The following is a 19,918-nucleotide window of genomic DNA, read 5'->3' on the forward strand; positions in this document are numbered from 1 at the left end:
ACCCTGGTCAGATCAGATCTGGAGTACTGCATCCAGTTCTGGTCACCGCACTTCAAAAGAGACATTGAAACTCTGGAGAAGGTGCAGAAAAGAGCAACCAAAATGATTAGGGGACTTGAAACCAAGACTTATGAAGAGAGATTGCGGGAACTGGGCATGGATAGCCTAGAGAAAAGGAGGGCCAGAGGGGACATGATAGCTGTATACAGGTATATGAGGGGTTGCCACAGAGAGGAGGGGGTCACTCTATTCTCCAGAGCACCAGAGAGCCGAACGAGGAACAATGGCTGAAAGCTGACCAAGGAGAGTTTCAACCTAGAAGTAAGGAAGAACTTCCTGACGGTCAGAGCGATCAACCATTGGAACAACCTGCAGAGGTTGTGAACTCCCCAACTCTGGACACTTTCCTCTGTGCCTGCAGAGGTTGTGAACTTCCCAACTCTGGACACTTTCAAGAGGAGATTAGACTGCCACTTCACTGGGGTGCTCTAGGATTCCTGCTCAGGCAGTGGTTGAACTTGATTACCTGCATGGTCCCCTTCAACTCTAACAATAAATAAAATAAAATAAAAATAAAATAAAGTCATAATTCAAAAGATTCTAAAGACAAAAGAAAGACTAAATCAGTCTCGAGTCAAGTAAAGAAAAGAAAGAAAAAAGATCAGAATAAAAGATTAATTCAAAATACACATTTTTTTTCAAATTCTAATAACCATTTTCTTCAATATTAATTCCTTTAAATCTGTGTTACGTAGTTTATCAAATACTGCCACCATTTCTCTTTTTTGTCATTTAGGGTTTTACAAACTTATTTCTAATTCTTTTAAACTGCTTTCAGAATGCTTATAAATTTAACCATTTTCCTTTTCAATCCATTCATAAATTTTTCCCCAAATTTTATAAAATGCTATATCTTCTATGTCTTTAATTTTCATAGTAAGCTTATTCATTTCAGCACAATTCCTAACTTGAGAGCTCTTGCTCTCACTTAACTCATAGTAGATTAGAGTTGTTGGAGAAGATGATACAAGGGGCAATTCTACTTTTGCCACTTTGACTTTCCAGGAACAAAGACTGATGATGGTGAATAAGTAAAGATTAGATTAGATTAGATTTATTGGATTTATATGCCGCCCCTCTCCGCAAACTCGGGGCGGCTCACAACAATGGTAAAAACAATACATAATAACAAATCCAATACTCACCAATCCAATTACAATTTTAAGCTAAAAAATTCATTAAAAAAAAAACCAACCAACCACAGAATATTAAAAAAAACAAGCACACAATCAATCTAACACCAAAACAACATGGGCAAGGGGTAGATGTTTCAGTTCCCCCATGCCTGACGACAGAGGTGGGTTTTAAGGAGTTTGCGAAAGGCAAGGAGGGTGGGGGCAATCCTAATCTCAGGGGGGAGCTGGATCCAGAGGGTCGGAGCCGCCACAGAGAAGGCTCTTCCCCTGGGTCCCGCCAGACGACATTGTTTAGTCGACGGGACCCGGAGAAGGCCAACTCTGTGGGACCGAACCGGTCGCTGGGATTCGTGCGGCAGAAGGCGGTCCCGAAGGTATTCTGGTCCGGTACCATGAAGGGCTTTATAGGTCATAACCAACAGTTTGAATTGTGACCGGAAACTAATCGGCAACCAATGCAGACTGCGGAGTAATATGGGCATACTTAGAGAGGCCCATGATTGCTCTCGCAGCTGCATTCTGCACGATCTGAAGTTTCCGAACACTTTTCAAAGGTAGCCCCATGTAGAGAGCGTTACAGTAGTCGAGCCTCGAGGTGATGAGGGCATAAGTGACTGTGAGCAGTGACTCCCGGTCCAAATAGGGCCGCAACTGGTGCACCAGGCGAACCTGGACAAATGCCCCCCTCCCCACAGCTGAAAGATGTTTCTCTAATGTGAGCTGTGGATCGAGGGGGACGCCCAAGTTGCGGACCCTCTCTGAAGGGGTCAATAATTTCCCCCCCCCCCAGGGTAATGGATGGACAGATAGAATTGTCCTTGGGAGGCAAGACCCACAGCCACTCTGTCTTGTCTGGATTGAGTTTGAGTTTGTTGACAAGAATTAATATATGCAACAAATAAATACTAGGAATAAAGTAAGTTTGTTAACTGCACCATCAGTTTAAGTTTTTCTTTTTTGATCTCTCCCCCCCCCCCATCAAGGTGAGCTCGACTATCATGCTGCTTCTCCAGATGAAGGGGCCTTGGTGACTGCAGCAAGAAATTTGGGTTATGCTTTCCTCTCGCGGACGCAGAATACCATTACAATAAGCGAAATGGGAACCGTGAAAACCTATGATGTACTTGCCATATTGGATTTCAACAGTGACAGAAAAAGAATGTCTGTTATCAGTAAGTCAACAGCTTTTTTTTATCCAGTTCGAGAAAAAGATAACACAGTGGTACCTAGTGATGGGCGAACCCAATGGTGTTCGGGTTCGGCAAGTTCAGACGAACTTTACGCAAAATTTGGCCGAACCCAAACCGAACCCGAATTCGAACCTGAATGGGGAATCCCTCCCACGAAGAGATTCTGGGGGTGGAGCTTTGACGTCACCGGCTGGTTGCTAAGGACGCCACGGTGATCACTTCCTGGATTCCATGGGATCCAGGAAGTGATCACCTTGGCGTCCTTAGCAACCTGCTGGTGATGTCAAAGCTCCGAATGCCGAACACGACCCTGAACTTTGCCTGAAGTTTGAAAAAATGTCAGGTTCGTGTTCGGCATACCGAACACCCCAAAATTTGGTACGGACCCGAATTGTGCAGGTTCGGTTCGCCCATCACTAGTGGTACCTCTACTTGCGATCTTAATTCATTCCATGAACAGGTTCTTAAGTAGAAAAGTTTGTAAGAAGAATCAATGTAAAAGCAAATTATGTGTGCGATTGGGGAAACCACAGGGAGGGTGGAGGCCCTGCTTCCTCCCAGGAGATTCCTAGAAAGGCCCCATGGAAGCTTCTCCCCACCTTTTCCGGGCCTGTTTCCTCCTAGGAGATTCCTAGAGAGGCCCCACGGAGGCTTCTCCCTGCTTTTTCCGGTTACAGTTGTGGAGACTCGGGTTTGTAAGTGGAAAATGGTTCTTGAGAAGAGGCAAAAAAATCTTGAACACACAGTTCTTATCTAGAAAAGTTTGTAAGTAGAAGCATTCTTAGGTAGAGGTACCACTGAACCACAGAGTTCGGTTTAAGGAAGAAAATGCCTCAGCTTGACGGTCTTAAAAGGAAGATAATTAAAATAGATGCTCTTCTGGTATAACTTTATGCCAAATGGTCATATTATCTTTAAGCTTTACTTCTCCCATGCAATCTAATTCCATGTTACCTAACCTTTGGGACCATGAAGATGGTATTAGCTTAGCAGGCTATGCCTCTTGCTCTTCATGTGGTAAGCAAAATAGGAATTCCTTAATGGTAAATAACTATAGCTATATAATTCACCATTATTAGTATTAAAATCTTTGGCAACTTGAGATGAACATCTTCCGCACTTTTTCCCTAAAGTTTGATTGTATTTATTTACATACGAAGGACTTGGAACAGGTGGTGTAGGGTTTCCTGCCTAAGCTGGGGGTTGGACTAGAAGACCTCCAAGGTCCCTTCCAACTCTGTTGTTGTTCTTATTTAATTTGATTGTACAGTGTTCCCTCGATTTTCACGGGGGATGCGTTCTGAGACCGTCCGCGAAAGTTGAATTTCCGCGAAGTAGAGATGCGGAAGTAAATACACTATTTTTGGCTATGAACAGTATCACAAGCCTTCCCTTAACACTTTAAACCCCTGAATTGCAATTTCCCATTCCCTTAGCAACCATTTAGATTATTACTCACCATGTTTATTTATTAAAGTTTATTTTTAAAAATATTTATTAAAAGCAGATAAAAGTTTGGCGATGACATATGACATCATTGGGCGGGAAAAACCGTGGTATAGGGGGAAAAACGCAAAGTATTTTTTAATTAATATTTTTGAAAAACCGTGGTGTAGACTTTTCGCGAAGTTCGAACCCGCAAAAATCAAGGGGACACTACAGTAGAGGAAAAAAACCCTTCTAACTGCCTTAATATAATTAACATTTTCTGGCCACAAATTGTTGGTGCTCTTTGCAGTGTCACTTGGGCACTTTGCAAATTATTTTTTTTTTGCTGATTGACTCAACAACCTCTCCAATGATTTTGAAATGCACCATCTAATCAGCCACTTTTCAGAGTGAGATGGATATCTATCAATAAATCAGCTCTCTGCTCTAGAATAGCGATTGCATCATCTTCAGCTGCATGCTATGCAAAAAGGAAATAAATTGTATTTTCTCCATTGGGCCTCTAATAAAAAGGGACCAACAGGCATCTGATAAAATATTATCCCAACTCCCTTCATTTATGGAACCATAATCTGAAAGAGTCAATACAGCCCAGCTCAATCCAGGTTGCATTTTAAAGTGGAATCAGTAAAGTGGTGTATGTTTGCACAATTTATGCAAAAAAAAAAAATGCTGATAATTGTAAAGTGGTCTTTGCAAAGCTGTCAAGCTGTCAATTCCCTTAAAGAACCTGTAAATAGAACACCTGAAGTTCTAGAGCAGAATGAAGGAAGAACATCTGCCTATGGAAATACAGCCTCCTAAACCCTGTAAGGCTTCATTATTTGCAAAAATTGAAAGATCATTTTTCTTGCAGCTCATTAGAAAATAATTGGTTCACTTAATGATGATAATAAAGTTCTGGAAGTAACTCTAGAGTATTGCAGAAATTATTGTGTGGCAATGCTCAAGTGGAAGAGCGCATGTATATTTTGTAAAATATATCTGTTTTAATAACTTAGCTTCAGTAAAGAAATGGTTCCTTTTTCAATTCTTTCTGTTTGCTTTTTCGTAGCAAGAGATCCCAATGGGGCCATCAAACTTTATTGCAAAGGAGCTGATACTGTGATTTTTGAGCGGCTGCAACCAAGAAATCCTACCAAACAGGATACTGAAGATGCTTTGAATGTAAGTTGGAATATTGTGAAATACTGGAATACTGTGTTCAGTTCTGGAGACCTCACCTACAAAAAGATATTGACAAAATTGAACGGGTCCAAAGACGGGCTACAAGAATGGTGGAAGGTCTTAAGCATAAAATGTATCAGGAAAGACTTAATGAACACAATCTGTATAGTCTGGAGGACAGAAGGAAAAGGGGGGACATGATCGAAACATTTAAATATGTTAAAGGGTTAAATAAGGTCCAGGAGGGAAGTGTTTTTAATAGGAAAGTGAACACAAAAACAAGGGGACACAATCTGAAGTTAGTTGGGGAAAAGATCAAAAGCAACATGAGAAAATATTATTTTACTGAAAGAGTAGTAGATCCTTGGAACAAACTTCCAGCAGACATGGTAGATAAATCCACTAGCTATGGACTGAAAATTGTTTCAGTATACAGTATCATTTTTCGGAGACCAAAATAGAAAGACATCTGAGAGTGAGATGGGTGCTTCTTAAATTTGATCAATTTGATAAATAAAACAAATGAACAGTTGCAATACTGTCAGGCCCCTGAGGATAATGGATTTTTCTTGCACCACCAGGAAATTGCACTGTTTTAATGAGTTCTTACTTTTTTATTGTAGTTGTTGGTGTCGATTTTACATCATAGGTCCAGACTAAACATCATTAATATACTTTTAAATTTTTTTCATAGTTGATCTGCCTATATATTTTATTTATTTATTTATTGGACTTTTATGCTGCCTCTCTCTGAGGACTTGGGGCGGCTCACAACATATAATAAAACAATATTTTGCCTCCATTATTTCCCCTTAAAGAGGCAGTATTAATACAAATGAAAATGTTTGACTTTCTTACTCACCTCATAGCGTGACTACTGTAATGCCTTCTACTTAGAATGCCCTTGAATTTAACCTAGAAACCTCAACTGGTCCAGAATGCAGTGACATAAGCAGTAATAGATGTGCCTTGATATGCCATTTTAACAAACTGCATCACTGGTTCGGTGGCAGCAGTGCCTCAGATAGAAAGTCCATGCAGAGAGTGGTAAGGACAAGATCACTTCCCATTATTCGGGATACTGCTTATAAGCGCTACGTGCTTAGAGCTCGAACCCTGCTCTAAGACCCCCACACACCCACTTTATGGTCTGTTTCTGTTGCTCCCCTCTGGGAGGAGGTTTCAAAGTACAGTGATACCTCGTCTTACGAACTTAATTGGTTCCGGGACGAGGTTTGTAAGGTGAAAAGTTTGTAAGACGAAACAATGTTTCCCATAGGAATCAATGGAAAAGCGATTAATGCGTGCAAGCCCAAAACTCACCCTTTTGCCAGCCGAAGCACCTGTTTTTGCACTGCTGAGATTCCCCTGAGGCTCCCCTCCATGGGAAACCCCACCTCCAGACTTCCGGTGCCCCTGCAGCATCACAAAAACATGGAAACCTGGAGGTGGTGTTTCCCATGGAGGGGAGCCTCAGGGGAATCCCAGCAGTGCAAAAACGGGTGCTTTGCTGGCAACAGAAGTCCGGAGGCGGGACATCCCAGTGGTGGCAGCTTGGGTTTGTAAGGTGAAAATAGTTTGGAAGAAGAGGCAAAAAAATCTTAAACCTCGGGTTTGTATCTCGAAAAGTTTGTATGATGAGGGGTATGTAAGACGAGGTATCACTGTATTTCTAGCAGGACTACCAGACTCTGTAGCAGCTTTGCTCCCTATGCCATCAGTCTGGTGAACTCGCAAGATTTGTTTTTCTCGCCATGTATGTACATGTTTTATTGTTTTTCTGCCTCATATAATGATTGTGCCTACAGTGGTACTTCTACTTACAAACTTAATTTGTTCCGTGACCAGGTTCTTAAGTAGAAAAGTTTGTAAGAAAAAGCCATTTTTCCCAAAGGCATCAATGTAAAAGCAAATAATGCGTGCGATTGGGGAAACCACAGGGAGGGTGGAGACTCTGTTTTCTCCCAGGAGATTCCTAGAGAGGCCCCACAGAGGCCTCTTCCAGCCTTTTCCAGCCCTGTTTCCTCCCAGGAGATTCCTAGAGAGGCCCCATGGAGGCTTCTCCCCACCTTTTCCGGCCCTGTTTCCTCCCAGGAGATTCCTAGAGAGGCCCCATGGAGGCTTCTCCCCACCTTTTCCGGCCCTGTTTCCTCCCAGGAGATTCCTAGAGAGGCCCCATAGAGGGTTCTCCATGCCTTTTCCGGCCCTGTTTCCTCCCAGGAGATTCCTAGAGAGGCCCCATGGAGGCTTCTCCCCACCTTTTCCGGCCCTGTTTCCTCCCAGGAGATTCCTAGAGAGGCCCCATGGAGGCTTCTCCCCACCTTTCCCGGCCCTGTTTCCTCCCAGGAGATTCCTAGAGAGGCCCCATAGAGGGTTCTCCATGCCTTTTCCGGCCCTGTTTCCTCCCAGGAGATTCCTAGAGAGGCTCCACGGAGGTTTCAACCTGTCTTTTCCGGTTAAAGTTTCGGAAGCTCAGGTTTGTAAGTGGAAAATGGTTCTTGAGAAGAGGCAAAAAAAATCTTGAACACCCGGTTCTTATCTAGAAAAGTTCGTAAGTAGAGGTGTTCTTAGGTAGAGGTACCACTGTATATGCATAATTTTGGGTTTATTTATTTATTTAGTCCTGTTTATGTAGTGTATATTGGAGGTGGTGACCCTTTGAGAGCTGTATGCAATTAAATTTCATTTTAATGTATGTCAATCACTGCCAGTCTTTTTTATTTTAGATTTGTTTTGTCCTGTCTTAATTATTTTTATTTAAAAAATTTACTCAGAATAGTGATGGTATAATTGGCTAAAACAATATAAATACATTAAAAAGTAAGGGAAATGAATAAGCTATATACAATTTTATATAACTTATTCCAAAAAGTAAAATCATTATATTTCAGATAAGGGAAATAGTAAACCCCTAAGTAGATGACTATCTGATTGTTGCAAAAAGTAAATATAGCTTAAAAATGTAGAAATTCTTGATAGTATCTAATTTGAAGAGTCACAAACTAGTGGTCAACAGTATAGTTGACAAATTTGTTGTTTATGTTTATGTGAAATTTTTGTGAGTCTTTGCTTGTCTTATTATTATTATGTTGTTGTTTCTTATTATGATGATGTTGTTTTTAATGTATATAATATTTTAAAAAAAAAAAAGAATAGTGAACATATCTAATACTTCTTCCTCCAGCCCAGTGTTAAATGATCCCATTGTCCGCAATGGATGTTTTTGCTGGAAACTAGAAATAAATGCCCGTTTTCACAAAAAAACTTCATAAATCATGGTCATGTGATCACAGGATGCTGCATACAGTTGTAAATGAAAAACAAAATGCAATCACATGACGGGGTGGAGGATGTGCAGCCATCAGAACTTCAAATCCAGGTCCAATTGTAATGTTGATTGATTACTAAATGGCTATATGCCAGTGTTGGTGAATCTATGGCATGGGTGTGACAGGTGGCACGCAGAGCCATATCTGCTGGCATGTGAGCCGTTGCCCTAGCTCAGCTCCAATGTGCTTGTGTGTGCCAGCCAGCGAAATTTTGGCTTCCAGGGAGCCTCCAGGGGGATGGGGGAGAGCGTTTTTAGCCTCCCCCGACTCCAGGGAAGACATTGCAGCCTGGGGAGGGCAAAATATGAGCCTACTGGCCCACCAGAAGTTGGGAAACAGGCCTCCAGAGGGCCTCTGGGGGTGGGGGAAGCTGTTTTTGCCCTCTCCAGGCATTGAATTTTATTTATTTTTTATTTTATTTATTTATTTTGTCCAATACACAATGAGGGTTTTATTGGGTATATATCTATATACACATAGTAAAATACATGATGAAGGTTATAGATACTCATAGTAATATATATCTAAGAAAGAATAGAAAAGAAGATATAGTAATAGAACATATCAATGAAAGAATAGAAGAAGAGATATAGGAATAGAAGAAAGGTATAGGAGATATAGGAGAGCAATTATGGGTATGGGCGCTCTTTTGGCACCCAAGGGGAAAAAAGGTTCACCATCACTTCATAAGAGTTGAACAGCAGGTAAGTTTGATAAATAATAACGATGATAATTAGGATGAATGAAGAGTCTTATATTTTATCCTCGAGGAGAATGTTTTCAAATCAGAAACAAACACGTTCCTTCCACCATTGTTTTTCTCTCTTTGATAGCTTTTTGCAAATGAAACCCTTCGAACATTGTGCCTTTCCTACAAGGAAATTAGCCATTATGAATATGAAGCGTGGGAAAAGAAGTTCACGGTAGCTTCTCTGGCCTCAGGAAACCGCGAGGCAGCTCTTGACAAAGTGTATGAAGAAATTGAGCAAAATCTAATTGTAAGTCTGATGAGGAACTGAGATATTTTTATTCTTTGACCTTCCTTTTGACCTTACAAATGTTTCTTGGGAGGTCTGTCCCGTTTATATTTTTTTTCACCTTGATTTTCCAGGCTATACCATAGTTATAAAGGCACCGATGTTCCTTTTTATTTGCTTCATTATTATTTTGAAAGCATAGGAGTAAAGATAATATAAGTAAGAGAAATATAATAAAAGGTGTATGAAAACAGGAAATAAGATATGAATAATAAAACACAGGTGTGTAAATAATGGATCTGAGGCATCCGTAAAAACTACCGTGTTTCCCTGAAAATAAGACCCTGCCTTATATTTTTTTGAACCCTGAAATAAACGCTTGGCCTTATTGCCATGCACTCAAAAGCCCGATTGGGCTTATTATCAGGGGATGTCTTATGTGGGGGGAAACAGGGTAATATATTCCAGTATACTTGCGGTATTAAGGATTATATAACTGAAAGGCCCAACCCAAGAGCAATATAGAACAATTCAGTCAAAGTTCAGTTCTTTATTTGCTCACAGTATAAAGAAAGAACCTTGCCAGCCAAAATCCTTATTGTTTCCTCCTCCCCTGAGATTCTAGGGAGTGGCCATCCCAACTTTCTTCCTCTGCCTTCTATTCACTTCTGGGCTGGGCTGGCTCTTTTCTCAAGCCCTCCTTGAAATGTGCTTCTTCCTTCGTTCCTCGGATATTGTCACTTCACTTTAGTCCATCACATCACTTTCTTACTTTCTTACTTTCTTACTTTCTTACTTTCTTACTTGCTTACTTGCTTACTTGCTTACTTGCTTACTTGCTTACTTGCTTACTTGCTTACTTGCTTACTTGCTTACTTGCTTACTTGCTTACTTGCTTACTTGCTTACTTGCTTACTTGCTTACTTGCTTACTTGCTTACTTGCTTACTTGCTTACTTGCTTACTTGCTTACTTGCTTACTTGCTTACTTTCTTTCTTACTTACTTTCTTATTTGTTTGTTTGTTTGTTTGTTTATTAGATTTGTATGCCGCCCCTCTCCGTAGACTCGGGGGGGCTCACAGCAATAATAAAACAATGTACAACAAATCTAATATTTAAAAGTAACTAAAAACCTCTTATTTAAAAAGCAAAACATACACACAAACATACCATGCATAAACTATATAGGCCTGGGGGAGATGACTCAATTCCCCCATGCCTGACGGCAGAGGTAGGTTTTAAGGAGCTTATGAAAGGCAAGGAGGGTGGGGGCAATTCTGATCTCTGGGAGGGAGCTGGTTTCAGAGGGTCAGGGCCGCCACAGAGAAAGCTCTTCCCCTGGGTCCCAACAAACGACATTGTTTAGTCGACGGGACCCAGAGAAGGCCAACTCTGTGGGATCTAACTGGTCGCTGGGATTCGTACGGCAGAAGGCGGTCTTGGAGTTATTCTGCCCCGATGCCATGAAGGGCTTTATAGGTCTTAACCAACACTTTGAATTATGATCGGAAACTGATCAGCAACCAATGCAGAGTGTTGGTGTAACATGGGCATATTTGGGGAAGCCGATGATTGCTCTTGCAATCCTCCTTCCTCTTTCATAGGCACAACACATCATAATAATATTGTAAAACATTTCATATTCTTTCTCTGTAAAAAAAACCCTTCCATTTTTATGATCCTGTAATCCATTAATTTGGGGTAGAGTTAGGGCGACTAGGTGGATCTGAGCATTTAGTAGCCGGATGCCCTTCTTGACACCACAGAGAGTTCTCAGCGCATATTTTTTTTCTTTGTGCCCTAGGAGAGAGAAACATATGTCTCTACTTACTCTCAACCTTCATACAAAATCCAGATATCTCACTCAGGTTTATACATGTTTAATCACTGACAAAACTGCGAACTATAAGCAGTACATTAAACAAATACTGGGGGAATAGAACAGATTAGATTAGATTAGATTAGATTAGATTAGATTATTTTATTGGCCAAGTGTGACTGGAAACACAAGGAATTTGTCTTGGTGCACATGCTCTCAGTGTACATATTATCAAAGATAAGTTAATCAAGATAGCCTGGGTACAAATAAGCAATCAAATCATATTGGGAACCAGTCAATATAAATTGTAAGGATATAAGCAACAAAGTTACAGTCATATAGTCATTTGTGGGAGGAGATGGGTGATGGGAACAATGAGAAGATTAATAGTAATGCAGACATATTAAATGCGCAGAGAGTTAAAATAATAATAATAATAATAATAATAATAATAATAATAATAATAATAATAGTAATTTATTGGATTTGTATGCCGCCCCTCTCCGTAGACTCGGGGCGGCTAACAACAATAATAAAAACAACATGTACAATCCAATAATAAAAACAGCTAAAAACCCCTATTATAAAACCAAACATACACACAAACATACCATGCATAACTTGTAATGGCCTAAGGCAGAGGTCCCCAACCGCCGGTCCGCGGACCGGGCCCGGGCCGCTGGGGTTTTTCAGCCGGTCCGCGGCGCCGCTGACAGCTAGCTTTGGCTGCCGGGGGGGCGGGGAGGATTAAATCCTCCCCCCCCTCCAGGAGCAGCAAAAGCCTAAGCGGCGGGGTGCATTTCGGCAATGCTTTCCCTCCGCGGTGGGGGGTGCAGGGCAGGCGCAGGCAGCCCCAGGAGACGCCGCCGCTATCCGGGCGCGGCGAAAGCGAGTCGGTCGAAAGGCTGCCCGGGTCGCGCCTGCGGTCGTCCTCGCGCTCCCATCGCGCAACAAGTGCGGGCTTGTTGTGGCTGCCGCGCGCCGCTTTGCCTCCCTCTGCTGCGAGCCTTCGGGGCTCCGGGGCGGCGCGGCTGGCGGGAGGGCAGCTTCCAGCGGGACGTTGATGGGTCTTGGAAAGCTTTCTCGTGGTGGTGGCTCTGGCGCGGCTGCAGAGCGTTGGTGGGAGCGGGAACTCCGTCGGATTGCCCGAACTCCAAAGCCTCAGCGAGGTTTGGCTGCCGGGGGGGCGGGGAGGATTAAATCCTCCCCCCCTCCAGGAGCAGCAAAAGCCTAAGCGGCGGGGTGCGCCCTTTGCATTTCGGCATTGGCGCTCTCTCCTCCAGGAGCAGCAAAAGCCTCAGCGACTGATCGCGTCGTTTGCCTTTCTGCTCCATCGCTGAGGCTTTTGCTGCTCGTGGAGGGGAGAGCGCCAATGCCGAAATGCAAAGGGCGCACCCCGCCGCTTAGGCTTTTGCTGCTCGTGGAGGGGGGGTTGGCGGTGCCGATACCAAATGCTTTCCCTCCGCGGTGGGGGGTGCAGGGCAGGCGCAGGCAGCCCCAGGAGACAAAGAGTGAATGAGAGAAAGGAAAGAGAGAGAAAGGGAGAGAAAGGAGTGAGAGATAGAAAGGATAGAGAGTAAGAGGGAATGAGAGAAAGGAAAGAGAGAGAAAGGGAGAGAGAGAAGGAAAGAGTGAGAGATAGAAAGGATAGAAAGAGGGAATGAGAGAAAGGAAAGAGAGAGAAAGGGAGGGAGAGAAGGAAAGAGTGAGAGATAGAAAGGATAGAAAGAGGGAATGAGAGAAAGGAAAGAGAGAAAGGGAGGGAGAGAAGGAAAGAGTGAGAGATAGAAAGGATAGAAAGAGGGAATGAGAGAAAGGAAAGAGAGAGAAAGGGAGAGAGAGAAGGAAAGAGTGAGAGATAGAAAGGATAGAAAGAGGGAATGAGAGAAAGGAAAGAGAGAGAAAGGGAGGGAGAGAAGGAAAGAGTGAGAGATAGAAAGGATAGAAAGAGGGAATGAGAGAAAGGAAAGAGAGAAAGGGAGGGAGAGAAGGAAAGAGTGAGAGATAGAAAGGATAGAAAGAGGGAATGAGAGAAAGGAAAGAGAGAAAGGGAGGGAGAGAAGGAAAGAGTGAGAGATAGAAAGGATAGAAAGAGGGAATGAGAGAAAGGAAAGAGAAAGAAAGGGAGAGAGAGAAGGAAAGAGTGAGAGATAGAAAGGATAGAAAGAGGGAATGAGAGAAAGGAAAGAGAGAGAAAGGGAGGGAGAGAAGGAAAGAGTGAGAGATAGAAAGGATAGAAAGAGGGAATGAGAGAAAGAGGAAATGAACCCCACCCCCATATGACCAAAGCGCCCCCCCCCCCACCGGGCCATGGAAAACTGGTCTAGCTTAATGCCGGTCCCTGGTGCAAAAAAGGTTGGGGACCTCTGGCCTAAGGGGAAGGGCTATCTCAACTCCCCCATGCCTGGTGGTATAAATGAGTCTTGAGTAGTTTACGAAAGACAGGGAGGGTGGGGGCAGTTCTGATCTCGGGGGGGAGTTGGTTCCAGAGGGCCGGGGCTGCCACAGAGAAGGCTCTTCCCCTGGGGCCCGCCAAACGACATTGTTTAGTCGACGGGACCTGGAGAAGGCCAACTCTGTGTGACCTTATTGGTCGCTGGGATTCGTGCGGTAGCAGGTAGTTCCGGAGGTAAAAACAAGAAAATGGCGACATCCGGGTGAGTGAGCGGAGCCTTGTGCTGCCCCCATGACCAGTTCTCTGAATCACCAGCAGCTGCTGCTACCGGTATGTCCGAACTGAGCCGAATTGGTAGAATTTCACCGCTGGTTATACCCTATCCTAGTTTTTCTCATGGAATGTTAGGATAGCCACTTTTAATATTTTGATAGTTTGTGTGAGTGATAAACCATTAATAGCTAAAATGTACCTATTGTATCCATATTTTTAAAAAATCATCCTCTCTTAATCTGCAGCTTTTAGGTGCCACCGCAATAGAAGACAAGTTACAAGACGGGGTGCCAGAAACCATATCCAAATTGGCAAAAGCAGATATTAAGATCTGGGTTTTGACAGGTGACAAAAAAGGTAATTTGCTTTTTATTTTCCCCAAGGTAAACTACCCATGGGCAGCAAATAATTCTAAAGTTTCTATTGTTTAAATTGATGACGAACATGCTCACCTGCATTCATGGGGAAAATGAGAAAATAAACTGTGACTTGGCATTCTCCTCTTACAGAAACTGCTGAAAATATTGGTTTTTCCTGTGAACTCTTAACAGACGAAACTAATATCCACTACGGGGAAGATGTCAGGTAAATCCGTTTTAATGCAAGGGATTACATTAAAAGTCATCTGAAAGTTTTGGGTTTGATTCTAATAAGTTGTGCTATTTTGATTTATGTACTACAAAAGGAACTTGAATTTGGAATTTTGCATTTTAGTATTTCTTTTCCTACTTTCCATGGCAAATATACTTTTCAAAGCCTTAAAGAAGAAGTTTCTCATACATTGTGGGATGAAAAAGTTAGTTAGTTGGGGGAAAGATCAAAGGCAACATGAGAAAATATTATTTTACTGAAAGAGTAGTAGATCCTTGGAACAAACTTCCAGCAGACGTGGTTGGGAAATCCACAGTAACTGAATTTAAACATGCCTGGGATAAACATATATCCATTGTAAGATAAAATACAGGAAATAGTAAAAGGGCAGACTAGATGGACCATGAGGTCTTTTTCTGCCGTCAGTCTTCTATGTTTCTATGTTTCTAAAAAGAAGGTAGGTTGAATTATCAGCTCCATCCTCCTGTTTCCCTGAATCAACTCTTTGTTGATTCAGAAAAAAAACAGCTGTTCAGTTTGATGTGCAGGCTCAAATTACAGAAAGACCTAGACAGACTAACACAATGGGCCCACACCAACAAAATGATGTTTAACATCGACAAGAGCAAAGTCCTTCACCTAGGCAGAAAAAACCCTGGACACACATACAACCTTGGAGAAACCCCTCTTAGCAGTAGCGACTGCGAAAGAGACCTCGGAGTCTTGGTGGACAATCAACTAAACATGAGCCAACAATGTGCAGCAGCAGCTAAAAAAGTCAACACAATCCTAAGCTGCATCAACAGGGGAATACACTCCAAGACCAGGGAAGTCTTAATACCACTCTACTATGCCCTGGTCCGCCCACACCTGGAGTACTGTATTCAGTTTTGGTCACCACACTTCAAAAGAGACATTGAAACTCTGGAGAAGGTGCAGAAAAGAGCAACCAAGATGATTAAGTGATTGGAAACCAAGACTTACAAAGAGAGACTGCGGGAATTGGGCATGGATAGCCTAGAGAAAAGGAGGGCCAGAGGGGACATGATAGCAGTCAGTCAGTATACGAGGGGATGTCACAGAGAGGAGGGGATCACTTTATTCTTCAGGGCACCAGAGGGCCGGATGAGGAACAACGGCTGGAAGCTGACCAAGGAGAGATTCAACATGGAGATAAGGAGGAACTTCCTGACGGTCAGAGCGATCAACCAATGGAACAACCTACCAGCGGACGTTGTGAACTCCAACACTCTGGACATTTTAAAGAGAAGATTGAACTGCCACTTGACTGGTGTACTATAGGGTTCCTGCTTGGGCAGGGGGTTGAACTCAATGGCCTTCATGGTCCCTTTCAACTCTAACAATAAATAAATAAATATGAAGATGTGCTGCTTCTGGAAGTTCTTGTTTGGGTGGATAACTTTTTATGATGAAATCCACAGATTACACAATTAAGCAATTGACTCACCTTGTAACTATTGAACTAGAGTAGGGTTCTAGGAAAACGGCAGTGCCCTCTGAAATATGTTGCATACTTTAAACTGTAAAAAGCCATTTGCTAAATCCTCGTGATTAAGGGTTTTTAAAGACATACTTAATTCTGTTTTCAGTCACCATGACCTGATGTTCTTTTTTTAACCTGATGGATTTCTAAAACCATTTCTCCCCCTTATCTTACTTCCCTTAGCGCTCTTTTGCAAACAAGGTTGGAGAACCAGAGGAACCAAAATGGGGCATATGATAAATGTTCCAGTAGAACCAACGAACCCTTTTTCACGCAAGGCAAAAACCAAGCATTAATTATCACTGGATCATGGTTGGTAAGTGTTGTACATACTCCTGGTCAGTTGGAGGATGATGAAGAACTTGAGGACTCTGATACAGATAGTGTCTATGAATTAGTGGTGGGCCCGGGGTTACAGGTAGTAGAACAGGTGGGAGGCCAGCCACAGGATGTTGCTATGAGTCCAGAATCTAGCGAGGAAGAATCAGACGTTCGCTGGGTCAATTCTAAATTCAGAAGGGTCCAAAATGGGGGGATTTTAAAACTCCTTAGAACTAAGGAGAAATTAGACAGAACAATTAATCAGTGGACAACTTGATCCAGAAGTTGTAAATGCTGCAACATTGATGTTTTAGTTATCTTTGGATTGTTGTCGTTCATAATGTTCCTAACTGGTCTATAGATAGGAGACTTCTTTGACTAGAAGAATTTTAAAAGAAAGAATTAATGTGATTATTAGGTGAAATATTGTTTTGGCTCCAATCCCATGTCTACAGAGATACAGCATACAAATCCAATAAATCAAATCAAATCTCTTAAAGTCAGTTTTGCTTATTTTTAGAGACCATTTTTTACCAATAACAGATATCTGTCTTTTGCTATAATTTTTTAATGCCCTTATATCATGTGTTCCTTTGAGTGACATAGGCAGATAAGATATGTGTGGGGTGGGGTTGGGTGAGACATATTTGTGCTGATAAGTGGAAAGGAGACTAATACGGATCTATTTGAGAGCTTATTCTGCTCTCCTCAGCTAGCCATACTCTTACTGGAATTTGAACCTGTAGGCTTCTGCCTGCAAGGCAGGATTTTAACCTCTAGGCCACAGGCTCACTTCCGAATCAGCTTGTACACAGCGGTCCCCAAACTACGGCCCGCGGGCCACATGCGGCCCGCTGAGGCCATTTATCTGGCCCGCGGGTCTTTTCCAAGGCCGCACTGGAAAAGTAGTGAGGACGTCCCCCTCAATCTCATCTCACCCGAGGTAAAGTAAGGCTTGCCGAAAGCCGAGCTGGGCACAACACACACACATACACGCACACACCCACCTCCTCCTCCTCTTTGAGTTGCTAGCTCCCTTTTTCTGAATGGGGATTGAATGGGAGTCCGGGGTCGGAGGGTGGAGCCTTGTCAGGTGAGTCCTCTGCGGGGAGAGAAGAGGGAGGGTGAAAGAGGGAAAAGAGAGAGAGAGAAGTGGAGAGAAAGAAAGAAAAGGGAAAGAGAAGGGGAAAAGAGCGAGGGAAAGAGAAGTGGAGAGGAAGGAAGGAGGGAGGGAGGAAAGGAAGGAAGGGGGAGAAAGAGAGGGAGAGAGAAAGGGAGGGAGTGAGGAAGAGAGATAGCAAGAGAGAGAGTGAGAAAGAGACTGAGAGAGCAAGAGACAGAAAGAAAGCAAGAGAGAGAGAAAGAAAGCAAGAGAGAGAGAGAAAGAGAGTGAGTGAGAGAGAAAGAAATAAGGTATGTGCAGTGTTCATAGGTTTTTTTATAGTCTGGCCCTCCAACAGTCCAAGGGACAGTGAACTAGCCCCCTGTGTAAAAGGTTTGGGGACCCCTCTTGTACCATATGCTTGTTTTTCTGTCAAATCACCCTGTCAATATACCCAAATATGGAAGGAAGCATACTGCTTTCCTTTTTGCCTCTCAGCCCCTCCAGATCCAAGGCAGATAAATTTTTATAGTCGACAAACTATAATATACATGTGTGACATATTTTTGCTGATAAATGAAAAGGATGGAATATAAACTTAGAATATATGTATGTACGTACATACGTACGTACATATGTATGTATGTATGTATGTATGTATGTATGTATATGTACATGTATATTCTATTGAAACATTTATAGAGATGAATTCTTTTTTTATAGAATGAAATTCTCCTGGAGAAGAAAAAGAAGAAAAAGACGCTCCTGAAACTGAAATTTCCCAAAACAGCAGAAGAGAAGCAAAGGCATAAGGAGACAAAGCGAAGAATAGACTTGTACAAGGAGCAACAGCAACGGAACTTTGTTGACTTAGCTTGCGAGTGCAGTGCTGTGGTTTGCTGCCGAGTTACCCCCAAGCAGAAAGCCATGGTGGTCGACCTGGTGAAGAGATACAAGAAAGCCATAACCTTGGCTATTGGAGATGGTGCTAATGATGTGAATATGATTAAGAGTAAGTCAGGCCTAACATTCTTTTCTTTCTTGTGGGTTTACTGCATATACAGTAGTACCTCTACTTAAGAACTTAATTCGTTCCGTGACCAGGTTCTTAAGGAGAAAATTTTGTAAGGAATCAATGTAAAAGCAAATAATGCGTGTGATTGGGGAAACCACAGGGAAGGTGGAAGCACTGTTTCCTCCCAGGAGATTCCTAGAGAGGCCCCATGGAGGCTTCTCCCCACCGTTTCCGGCCCTGTTTCCTCCCAGGAAATTCCTAGAGAGGCCCCATGGAGGCTTCTCCCCATCTTTTCCGGCCCTGCTTCATCCCAGGAGATTCCTAGAGAGGCCCCATGGAGGCTTCTCCCCACCTTTTCCGGCCCTGTTTCCTCCCAGGAGATTCCAAGAGAGGCCCCATGGAGACTTCTCCCCACCTTTTCTGGCCCCGTTTTCTCCCAGGAGATTCCTAGAGAGGCCCCACGGAGGCGTCTTCCTGCCTTTTCCGGTTACAGTTTCGGAGGCTCGGGTTTGTAAGTGGAAAATGGTTCTTGAAAAGAGGCAAAAAAAATCTTGAACACCTGGTTCTTATCTAGAAAAATTCGTAAGTAGAAGCGTTCTTAGGTAGAGGTACCACTGCGGCTGGGTTCTGTTTTCTGAAGAAGATAGGAAGATTTCAGTCAATGTATCTTCACCACTGAATCAAGGAGCACAGAAGATAGAATCATAATGCTGGAGGAGACCTTGGAGGTCTTCTAGTTCAACCCCCTGTCAAGGTAGTAGACCTTATACCAGTGATGGCGAAACCTTTTTGGTTCACGTGCCAAAAGGGTGTATGCGCATGTGCTAGTACGTGCGCATGTGCCCACACCCATTCTCTCATGCTGCCCCCTTTACATACACATAATTCCCCACCCCGGCACGTGCGCACAGGCCTCACTGAAACCTGGGACAGGGGTGAGTACAAGTGCACTAGACTGCCTTCCATCTCCTGTCCTATTGCTCTCCTATATCTCCTATTCCTTTCTTCTATTCCTATATCTCTTCTTCTATTCTTTCATTGATATGTTCTATTACTATATCTTCTTTTCTATTATTTCTTAGATATATATTACTATGAGTATCTCCTCTATAACCTTCATCATGTATTTTACTATGTGTATATAGATATATACCCACTAAAACCCTTATTGTGTATTGGACTAAATAGATAGATAGATAGATAGATAGATAGATAGATAGATAGATAGATAGATAGATAGATAGATAGACAGACAGACAGACAGACAGACAGACAGACAGACAGACAGACAGACAGATAAATTAAAATAATAAAATAAAATAAAATAAAATAATAATGAATGAATGCATGAATAAATAAAATAAAATAATAAAAAAATAAAAATAAAATAAAATAAAATAATAAAATAAAATAATAAAATAAAATATAATAAAATAAAATAAAAAAATAAAATAAAATAAAATAAAATAAAATAAAATAAAATAAAATAAAATAAAATAAAATAATAAAATAAAATAAAATAAAATAAAATAAAATAAAATAAAATAAAATAAAATAAAAATCAGCCAAACAGGCAAACCACAAGTTCAG

General features: G+C 42.2%; 1 protein-coding gene across 4 annotated transcripts in view; it reads left to right on the forward strand.

Moving 5' to 3' along the window:
* ATP8B1 (ATPase phospholipid transporting 8B1) overlaps positions 1-19,918 on the forward strand; it is a 134,354-nt gene that overhangs the window by 94,899 nt on the left and 19,537 nt on the right. For all 4 annotated transcript variants that reach the window (XM_070743503.1, XM_070743502.1, XM_070743504.1 and 1 more), the window contains 7 exons: positions 2,180-2,368; positions 4,890-5,002; positions 9,165-9,329; positions 14,041-14,152; positions 14,305-14,380; positions 16,074-16,206; positions 18,037-18,325. In XM_070743503.1, the coding sequence (XP_070599604.1) occupies positions 2,180-2,368; positions 4,890-5,002; positions 9,165-9,329; positions 14,041-14,152; positions 14,305-14,380; positions 16,074-16,206; positions 18,037-18,325 (1,077 nt within the window). The remainder of the gene's footprint in view (positions 1-2,179; positions 2,369-4,889; positions 5,003-9,164; positions 9,330-14,040; positions 14,153-14,304; positions 14,381-16,073; positions 16,207-18,036; positions 18,326-19,918) is intronic.

This window comes from Erythrolamprus reginae, chromosome 2, assembly GCF_031021105.1.
Source record: "Erythrolamprus reginae isolate rEryReg1 chromosome 2, rEryReg1.hap1, whole genome shotgun sequence".
In the NCBI taxonomy this organism is placed as follows: domain Eukaryota; kingdom Metazoa; phylum Chordata; class Lepidosauria; order Squamata; family Dipsadidae; genus Erythrolamprus; species Erythrolamprus reginae.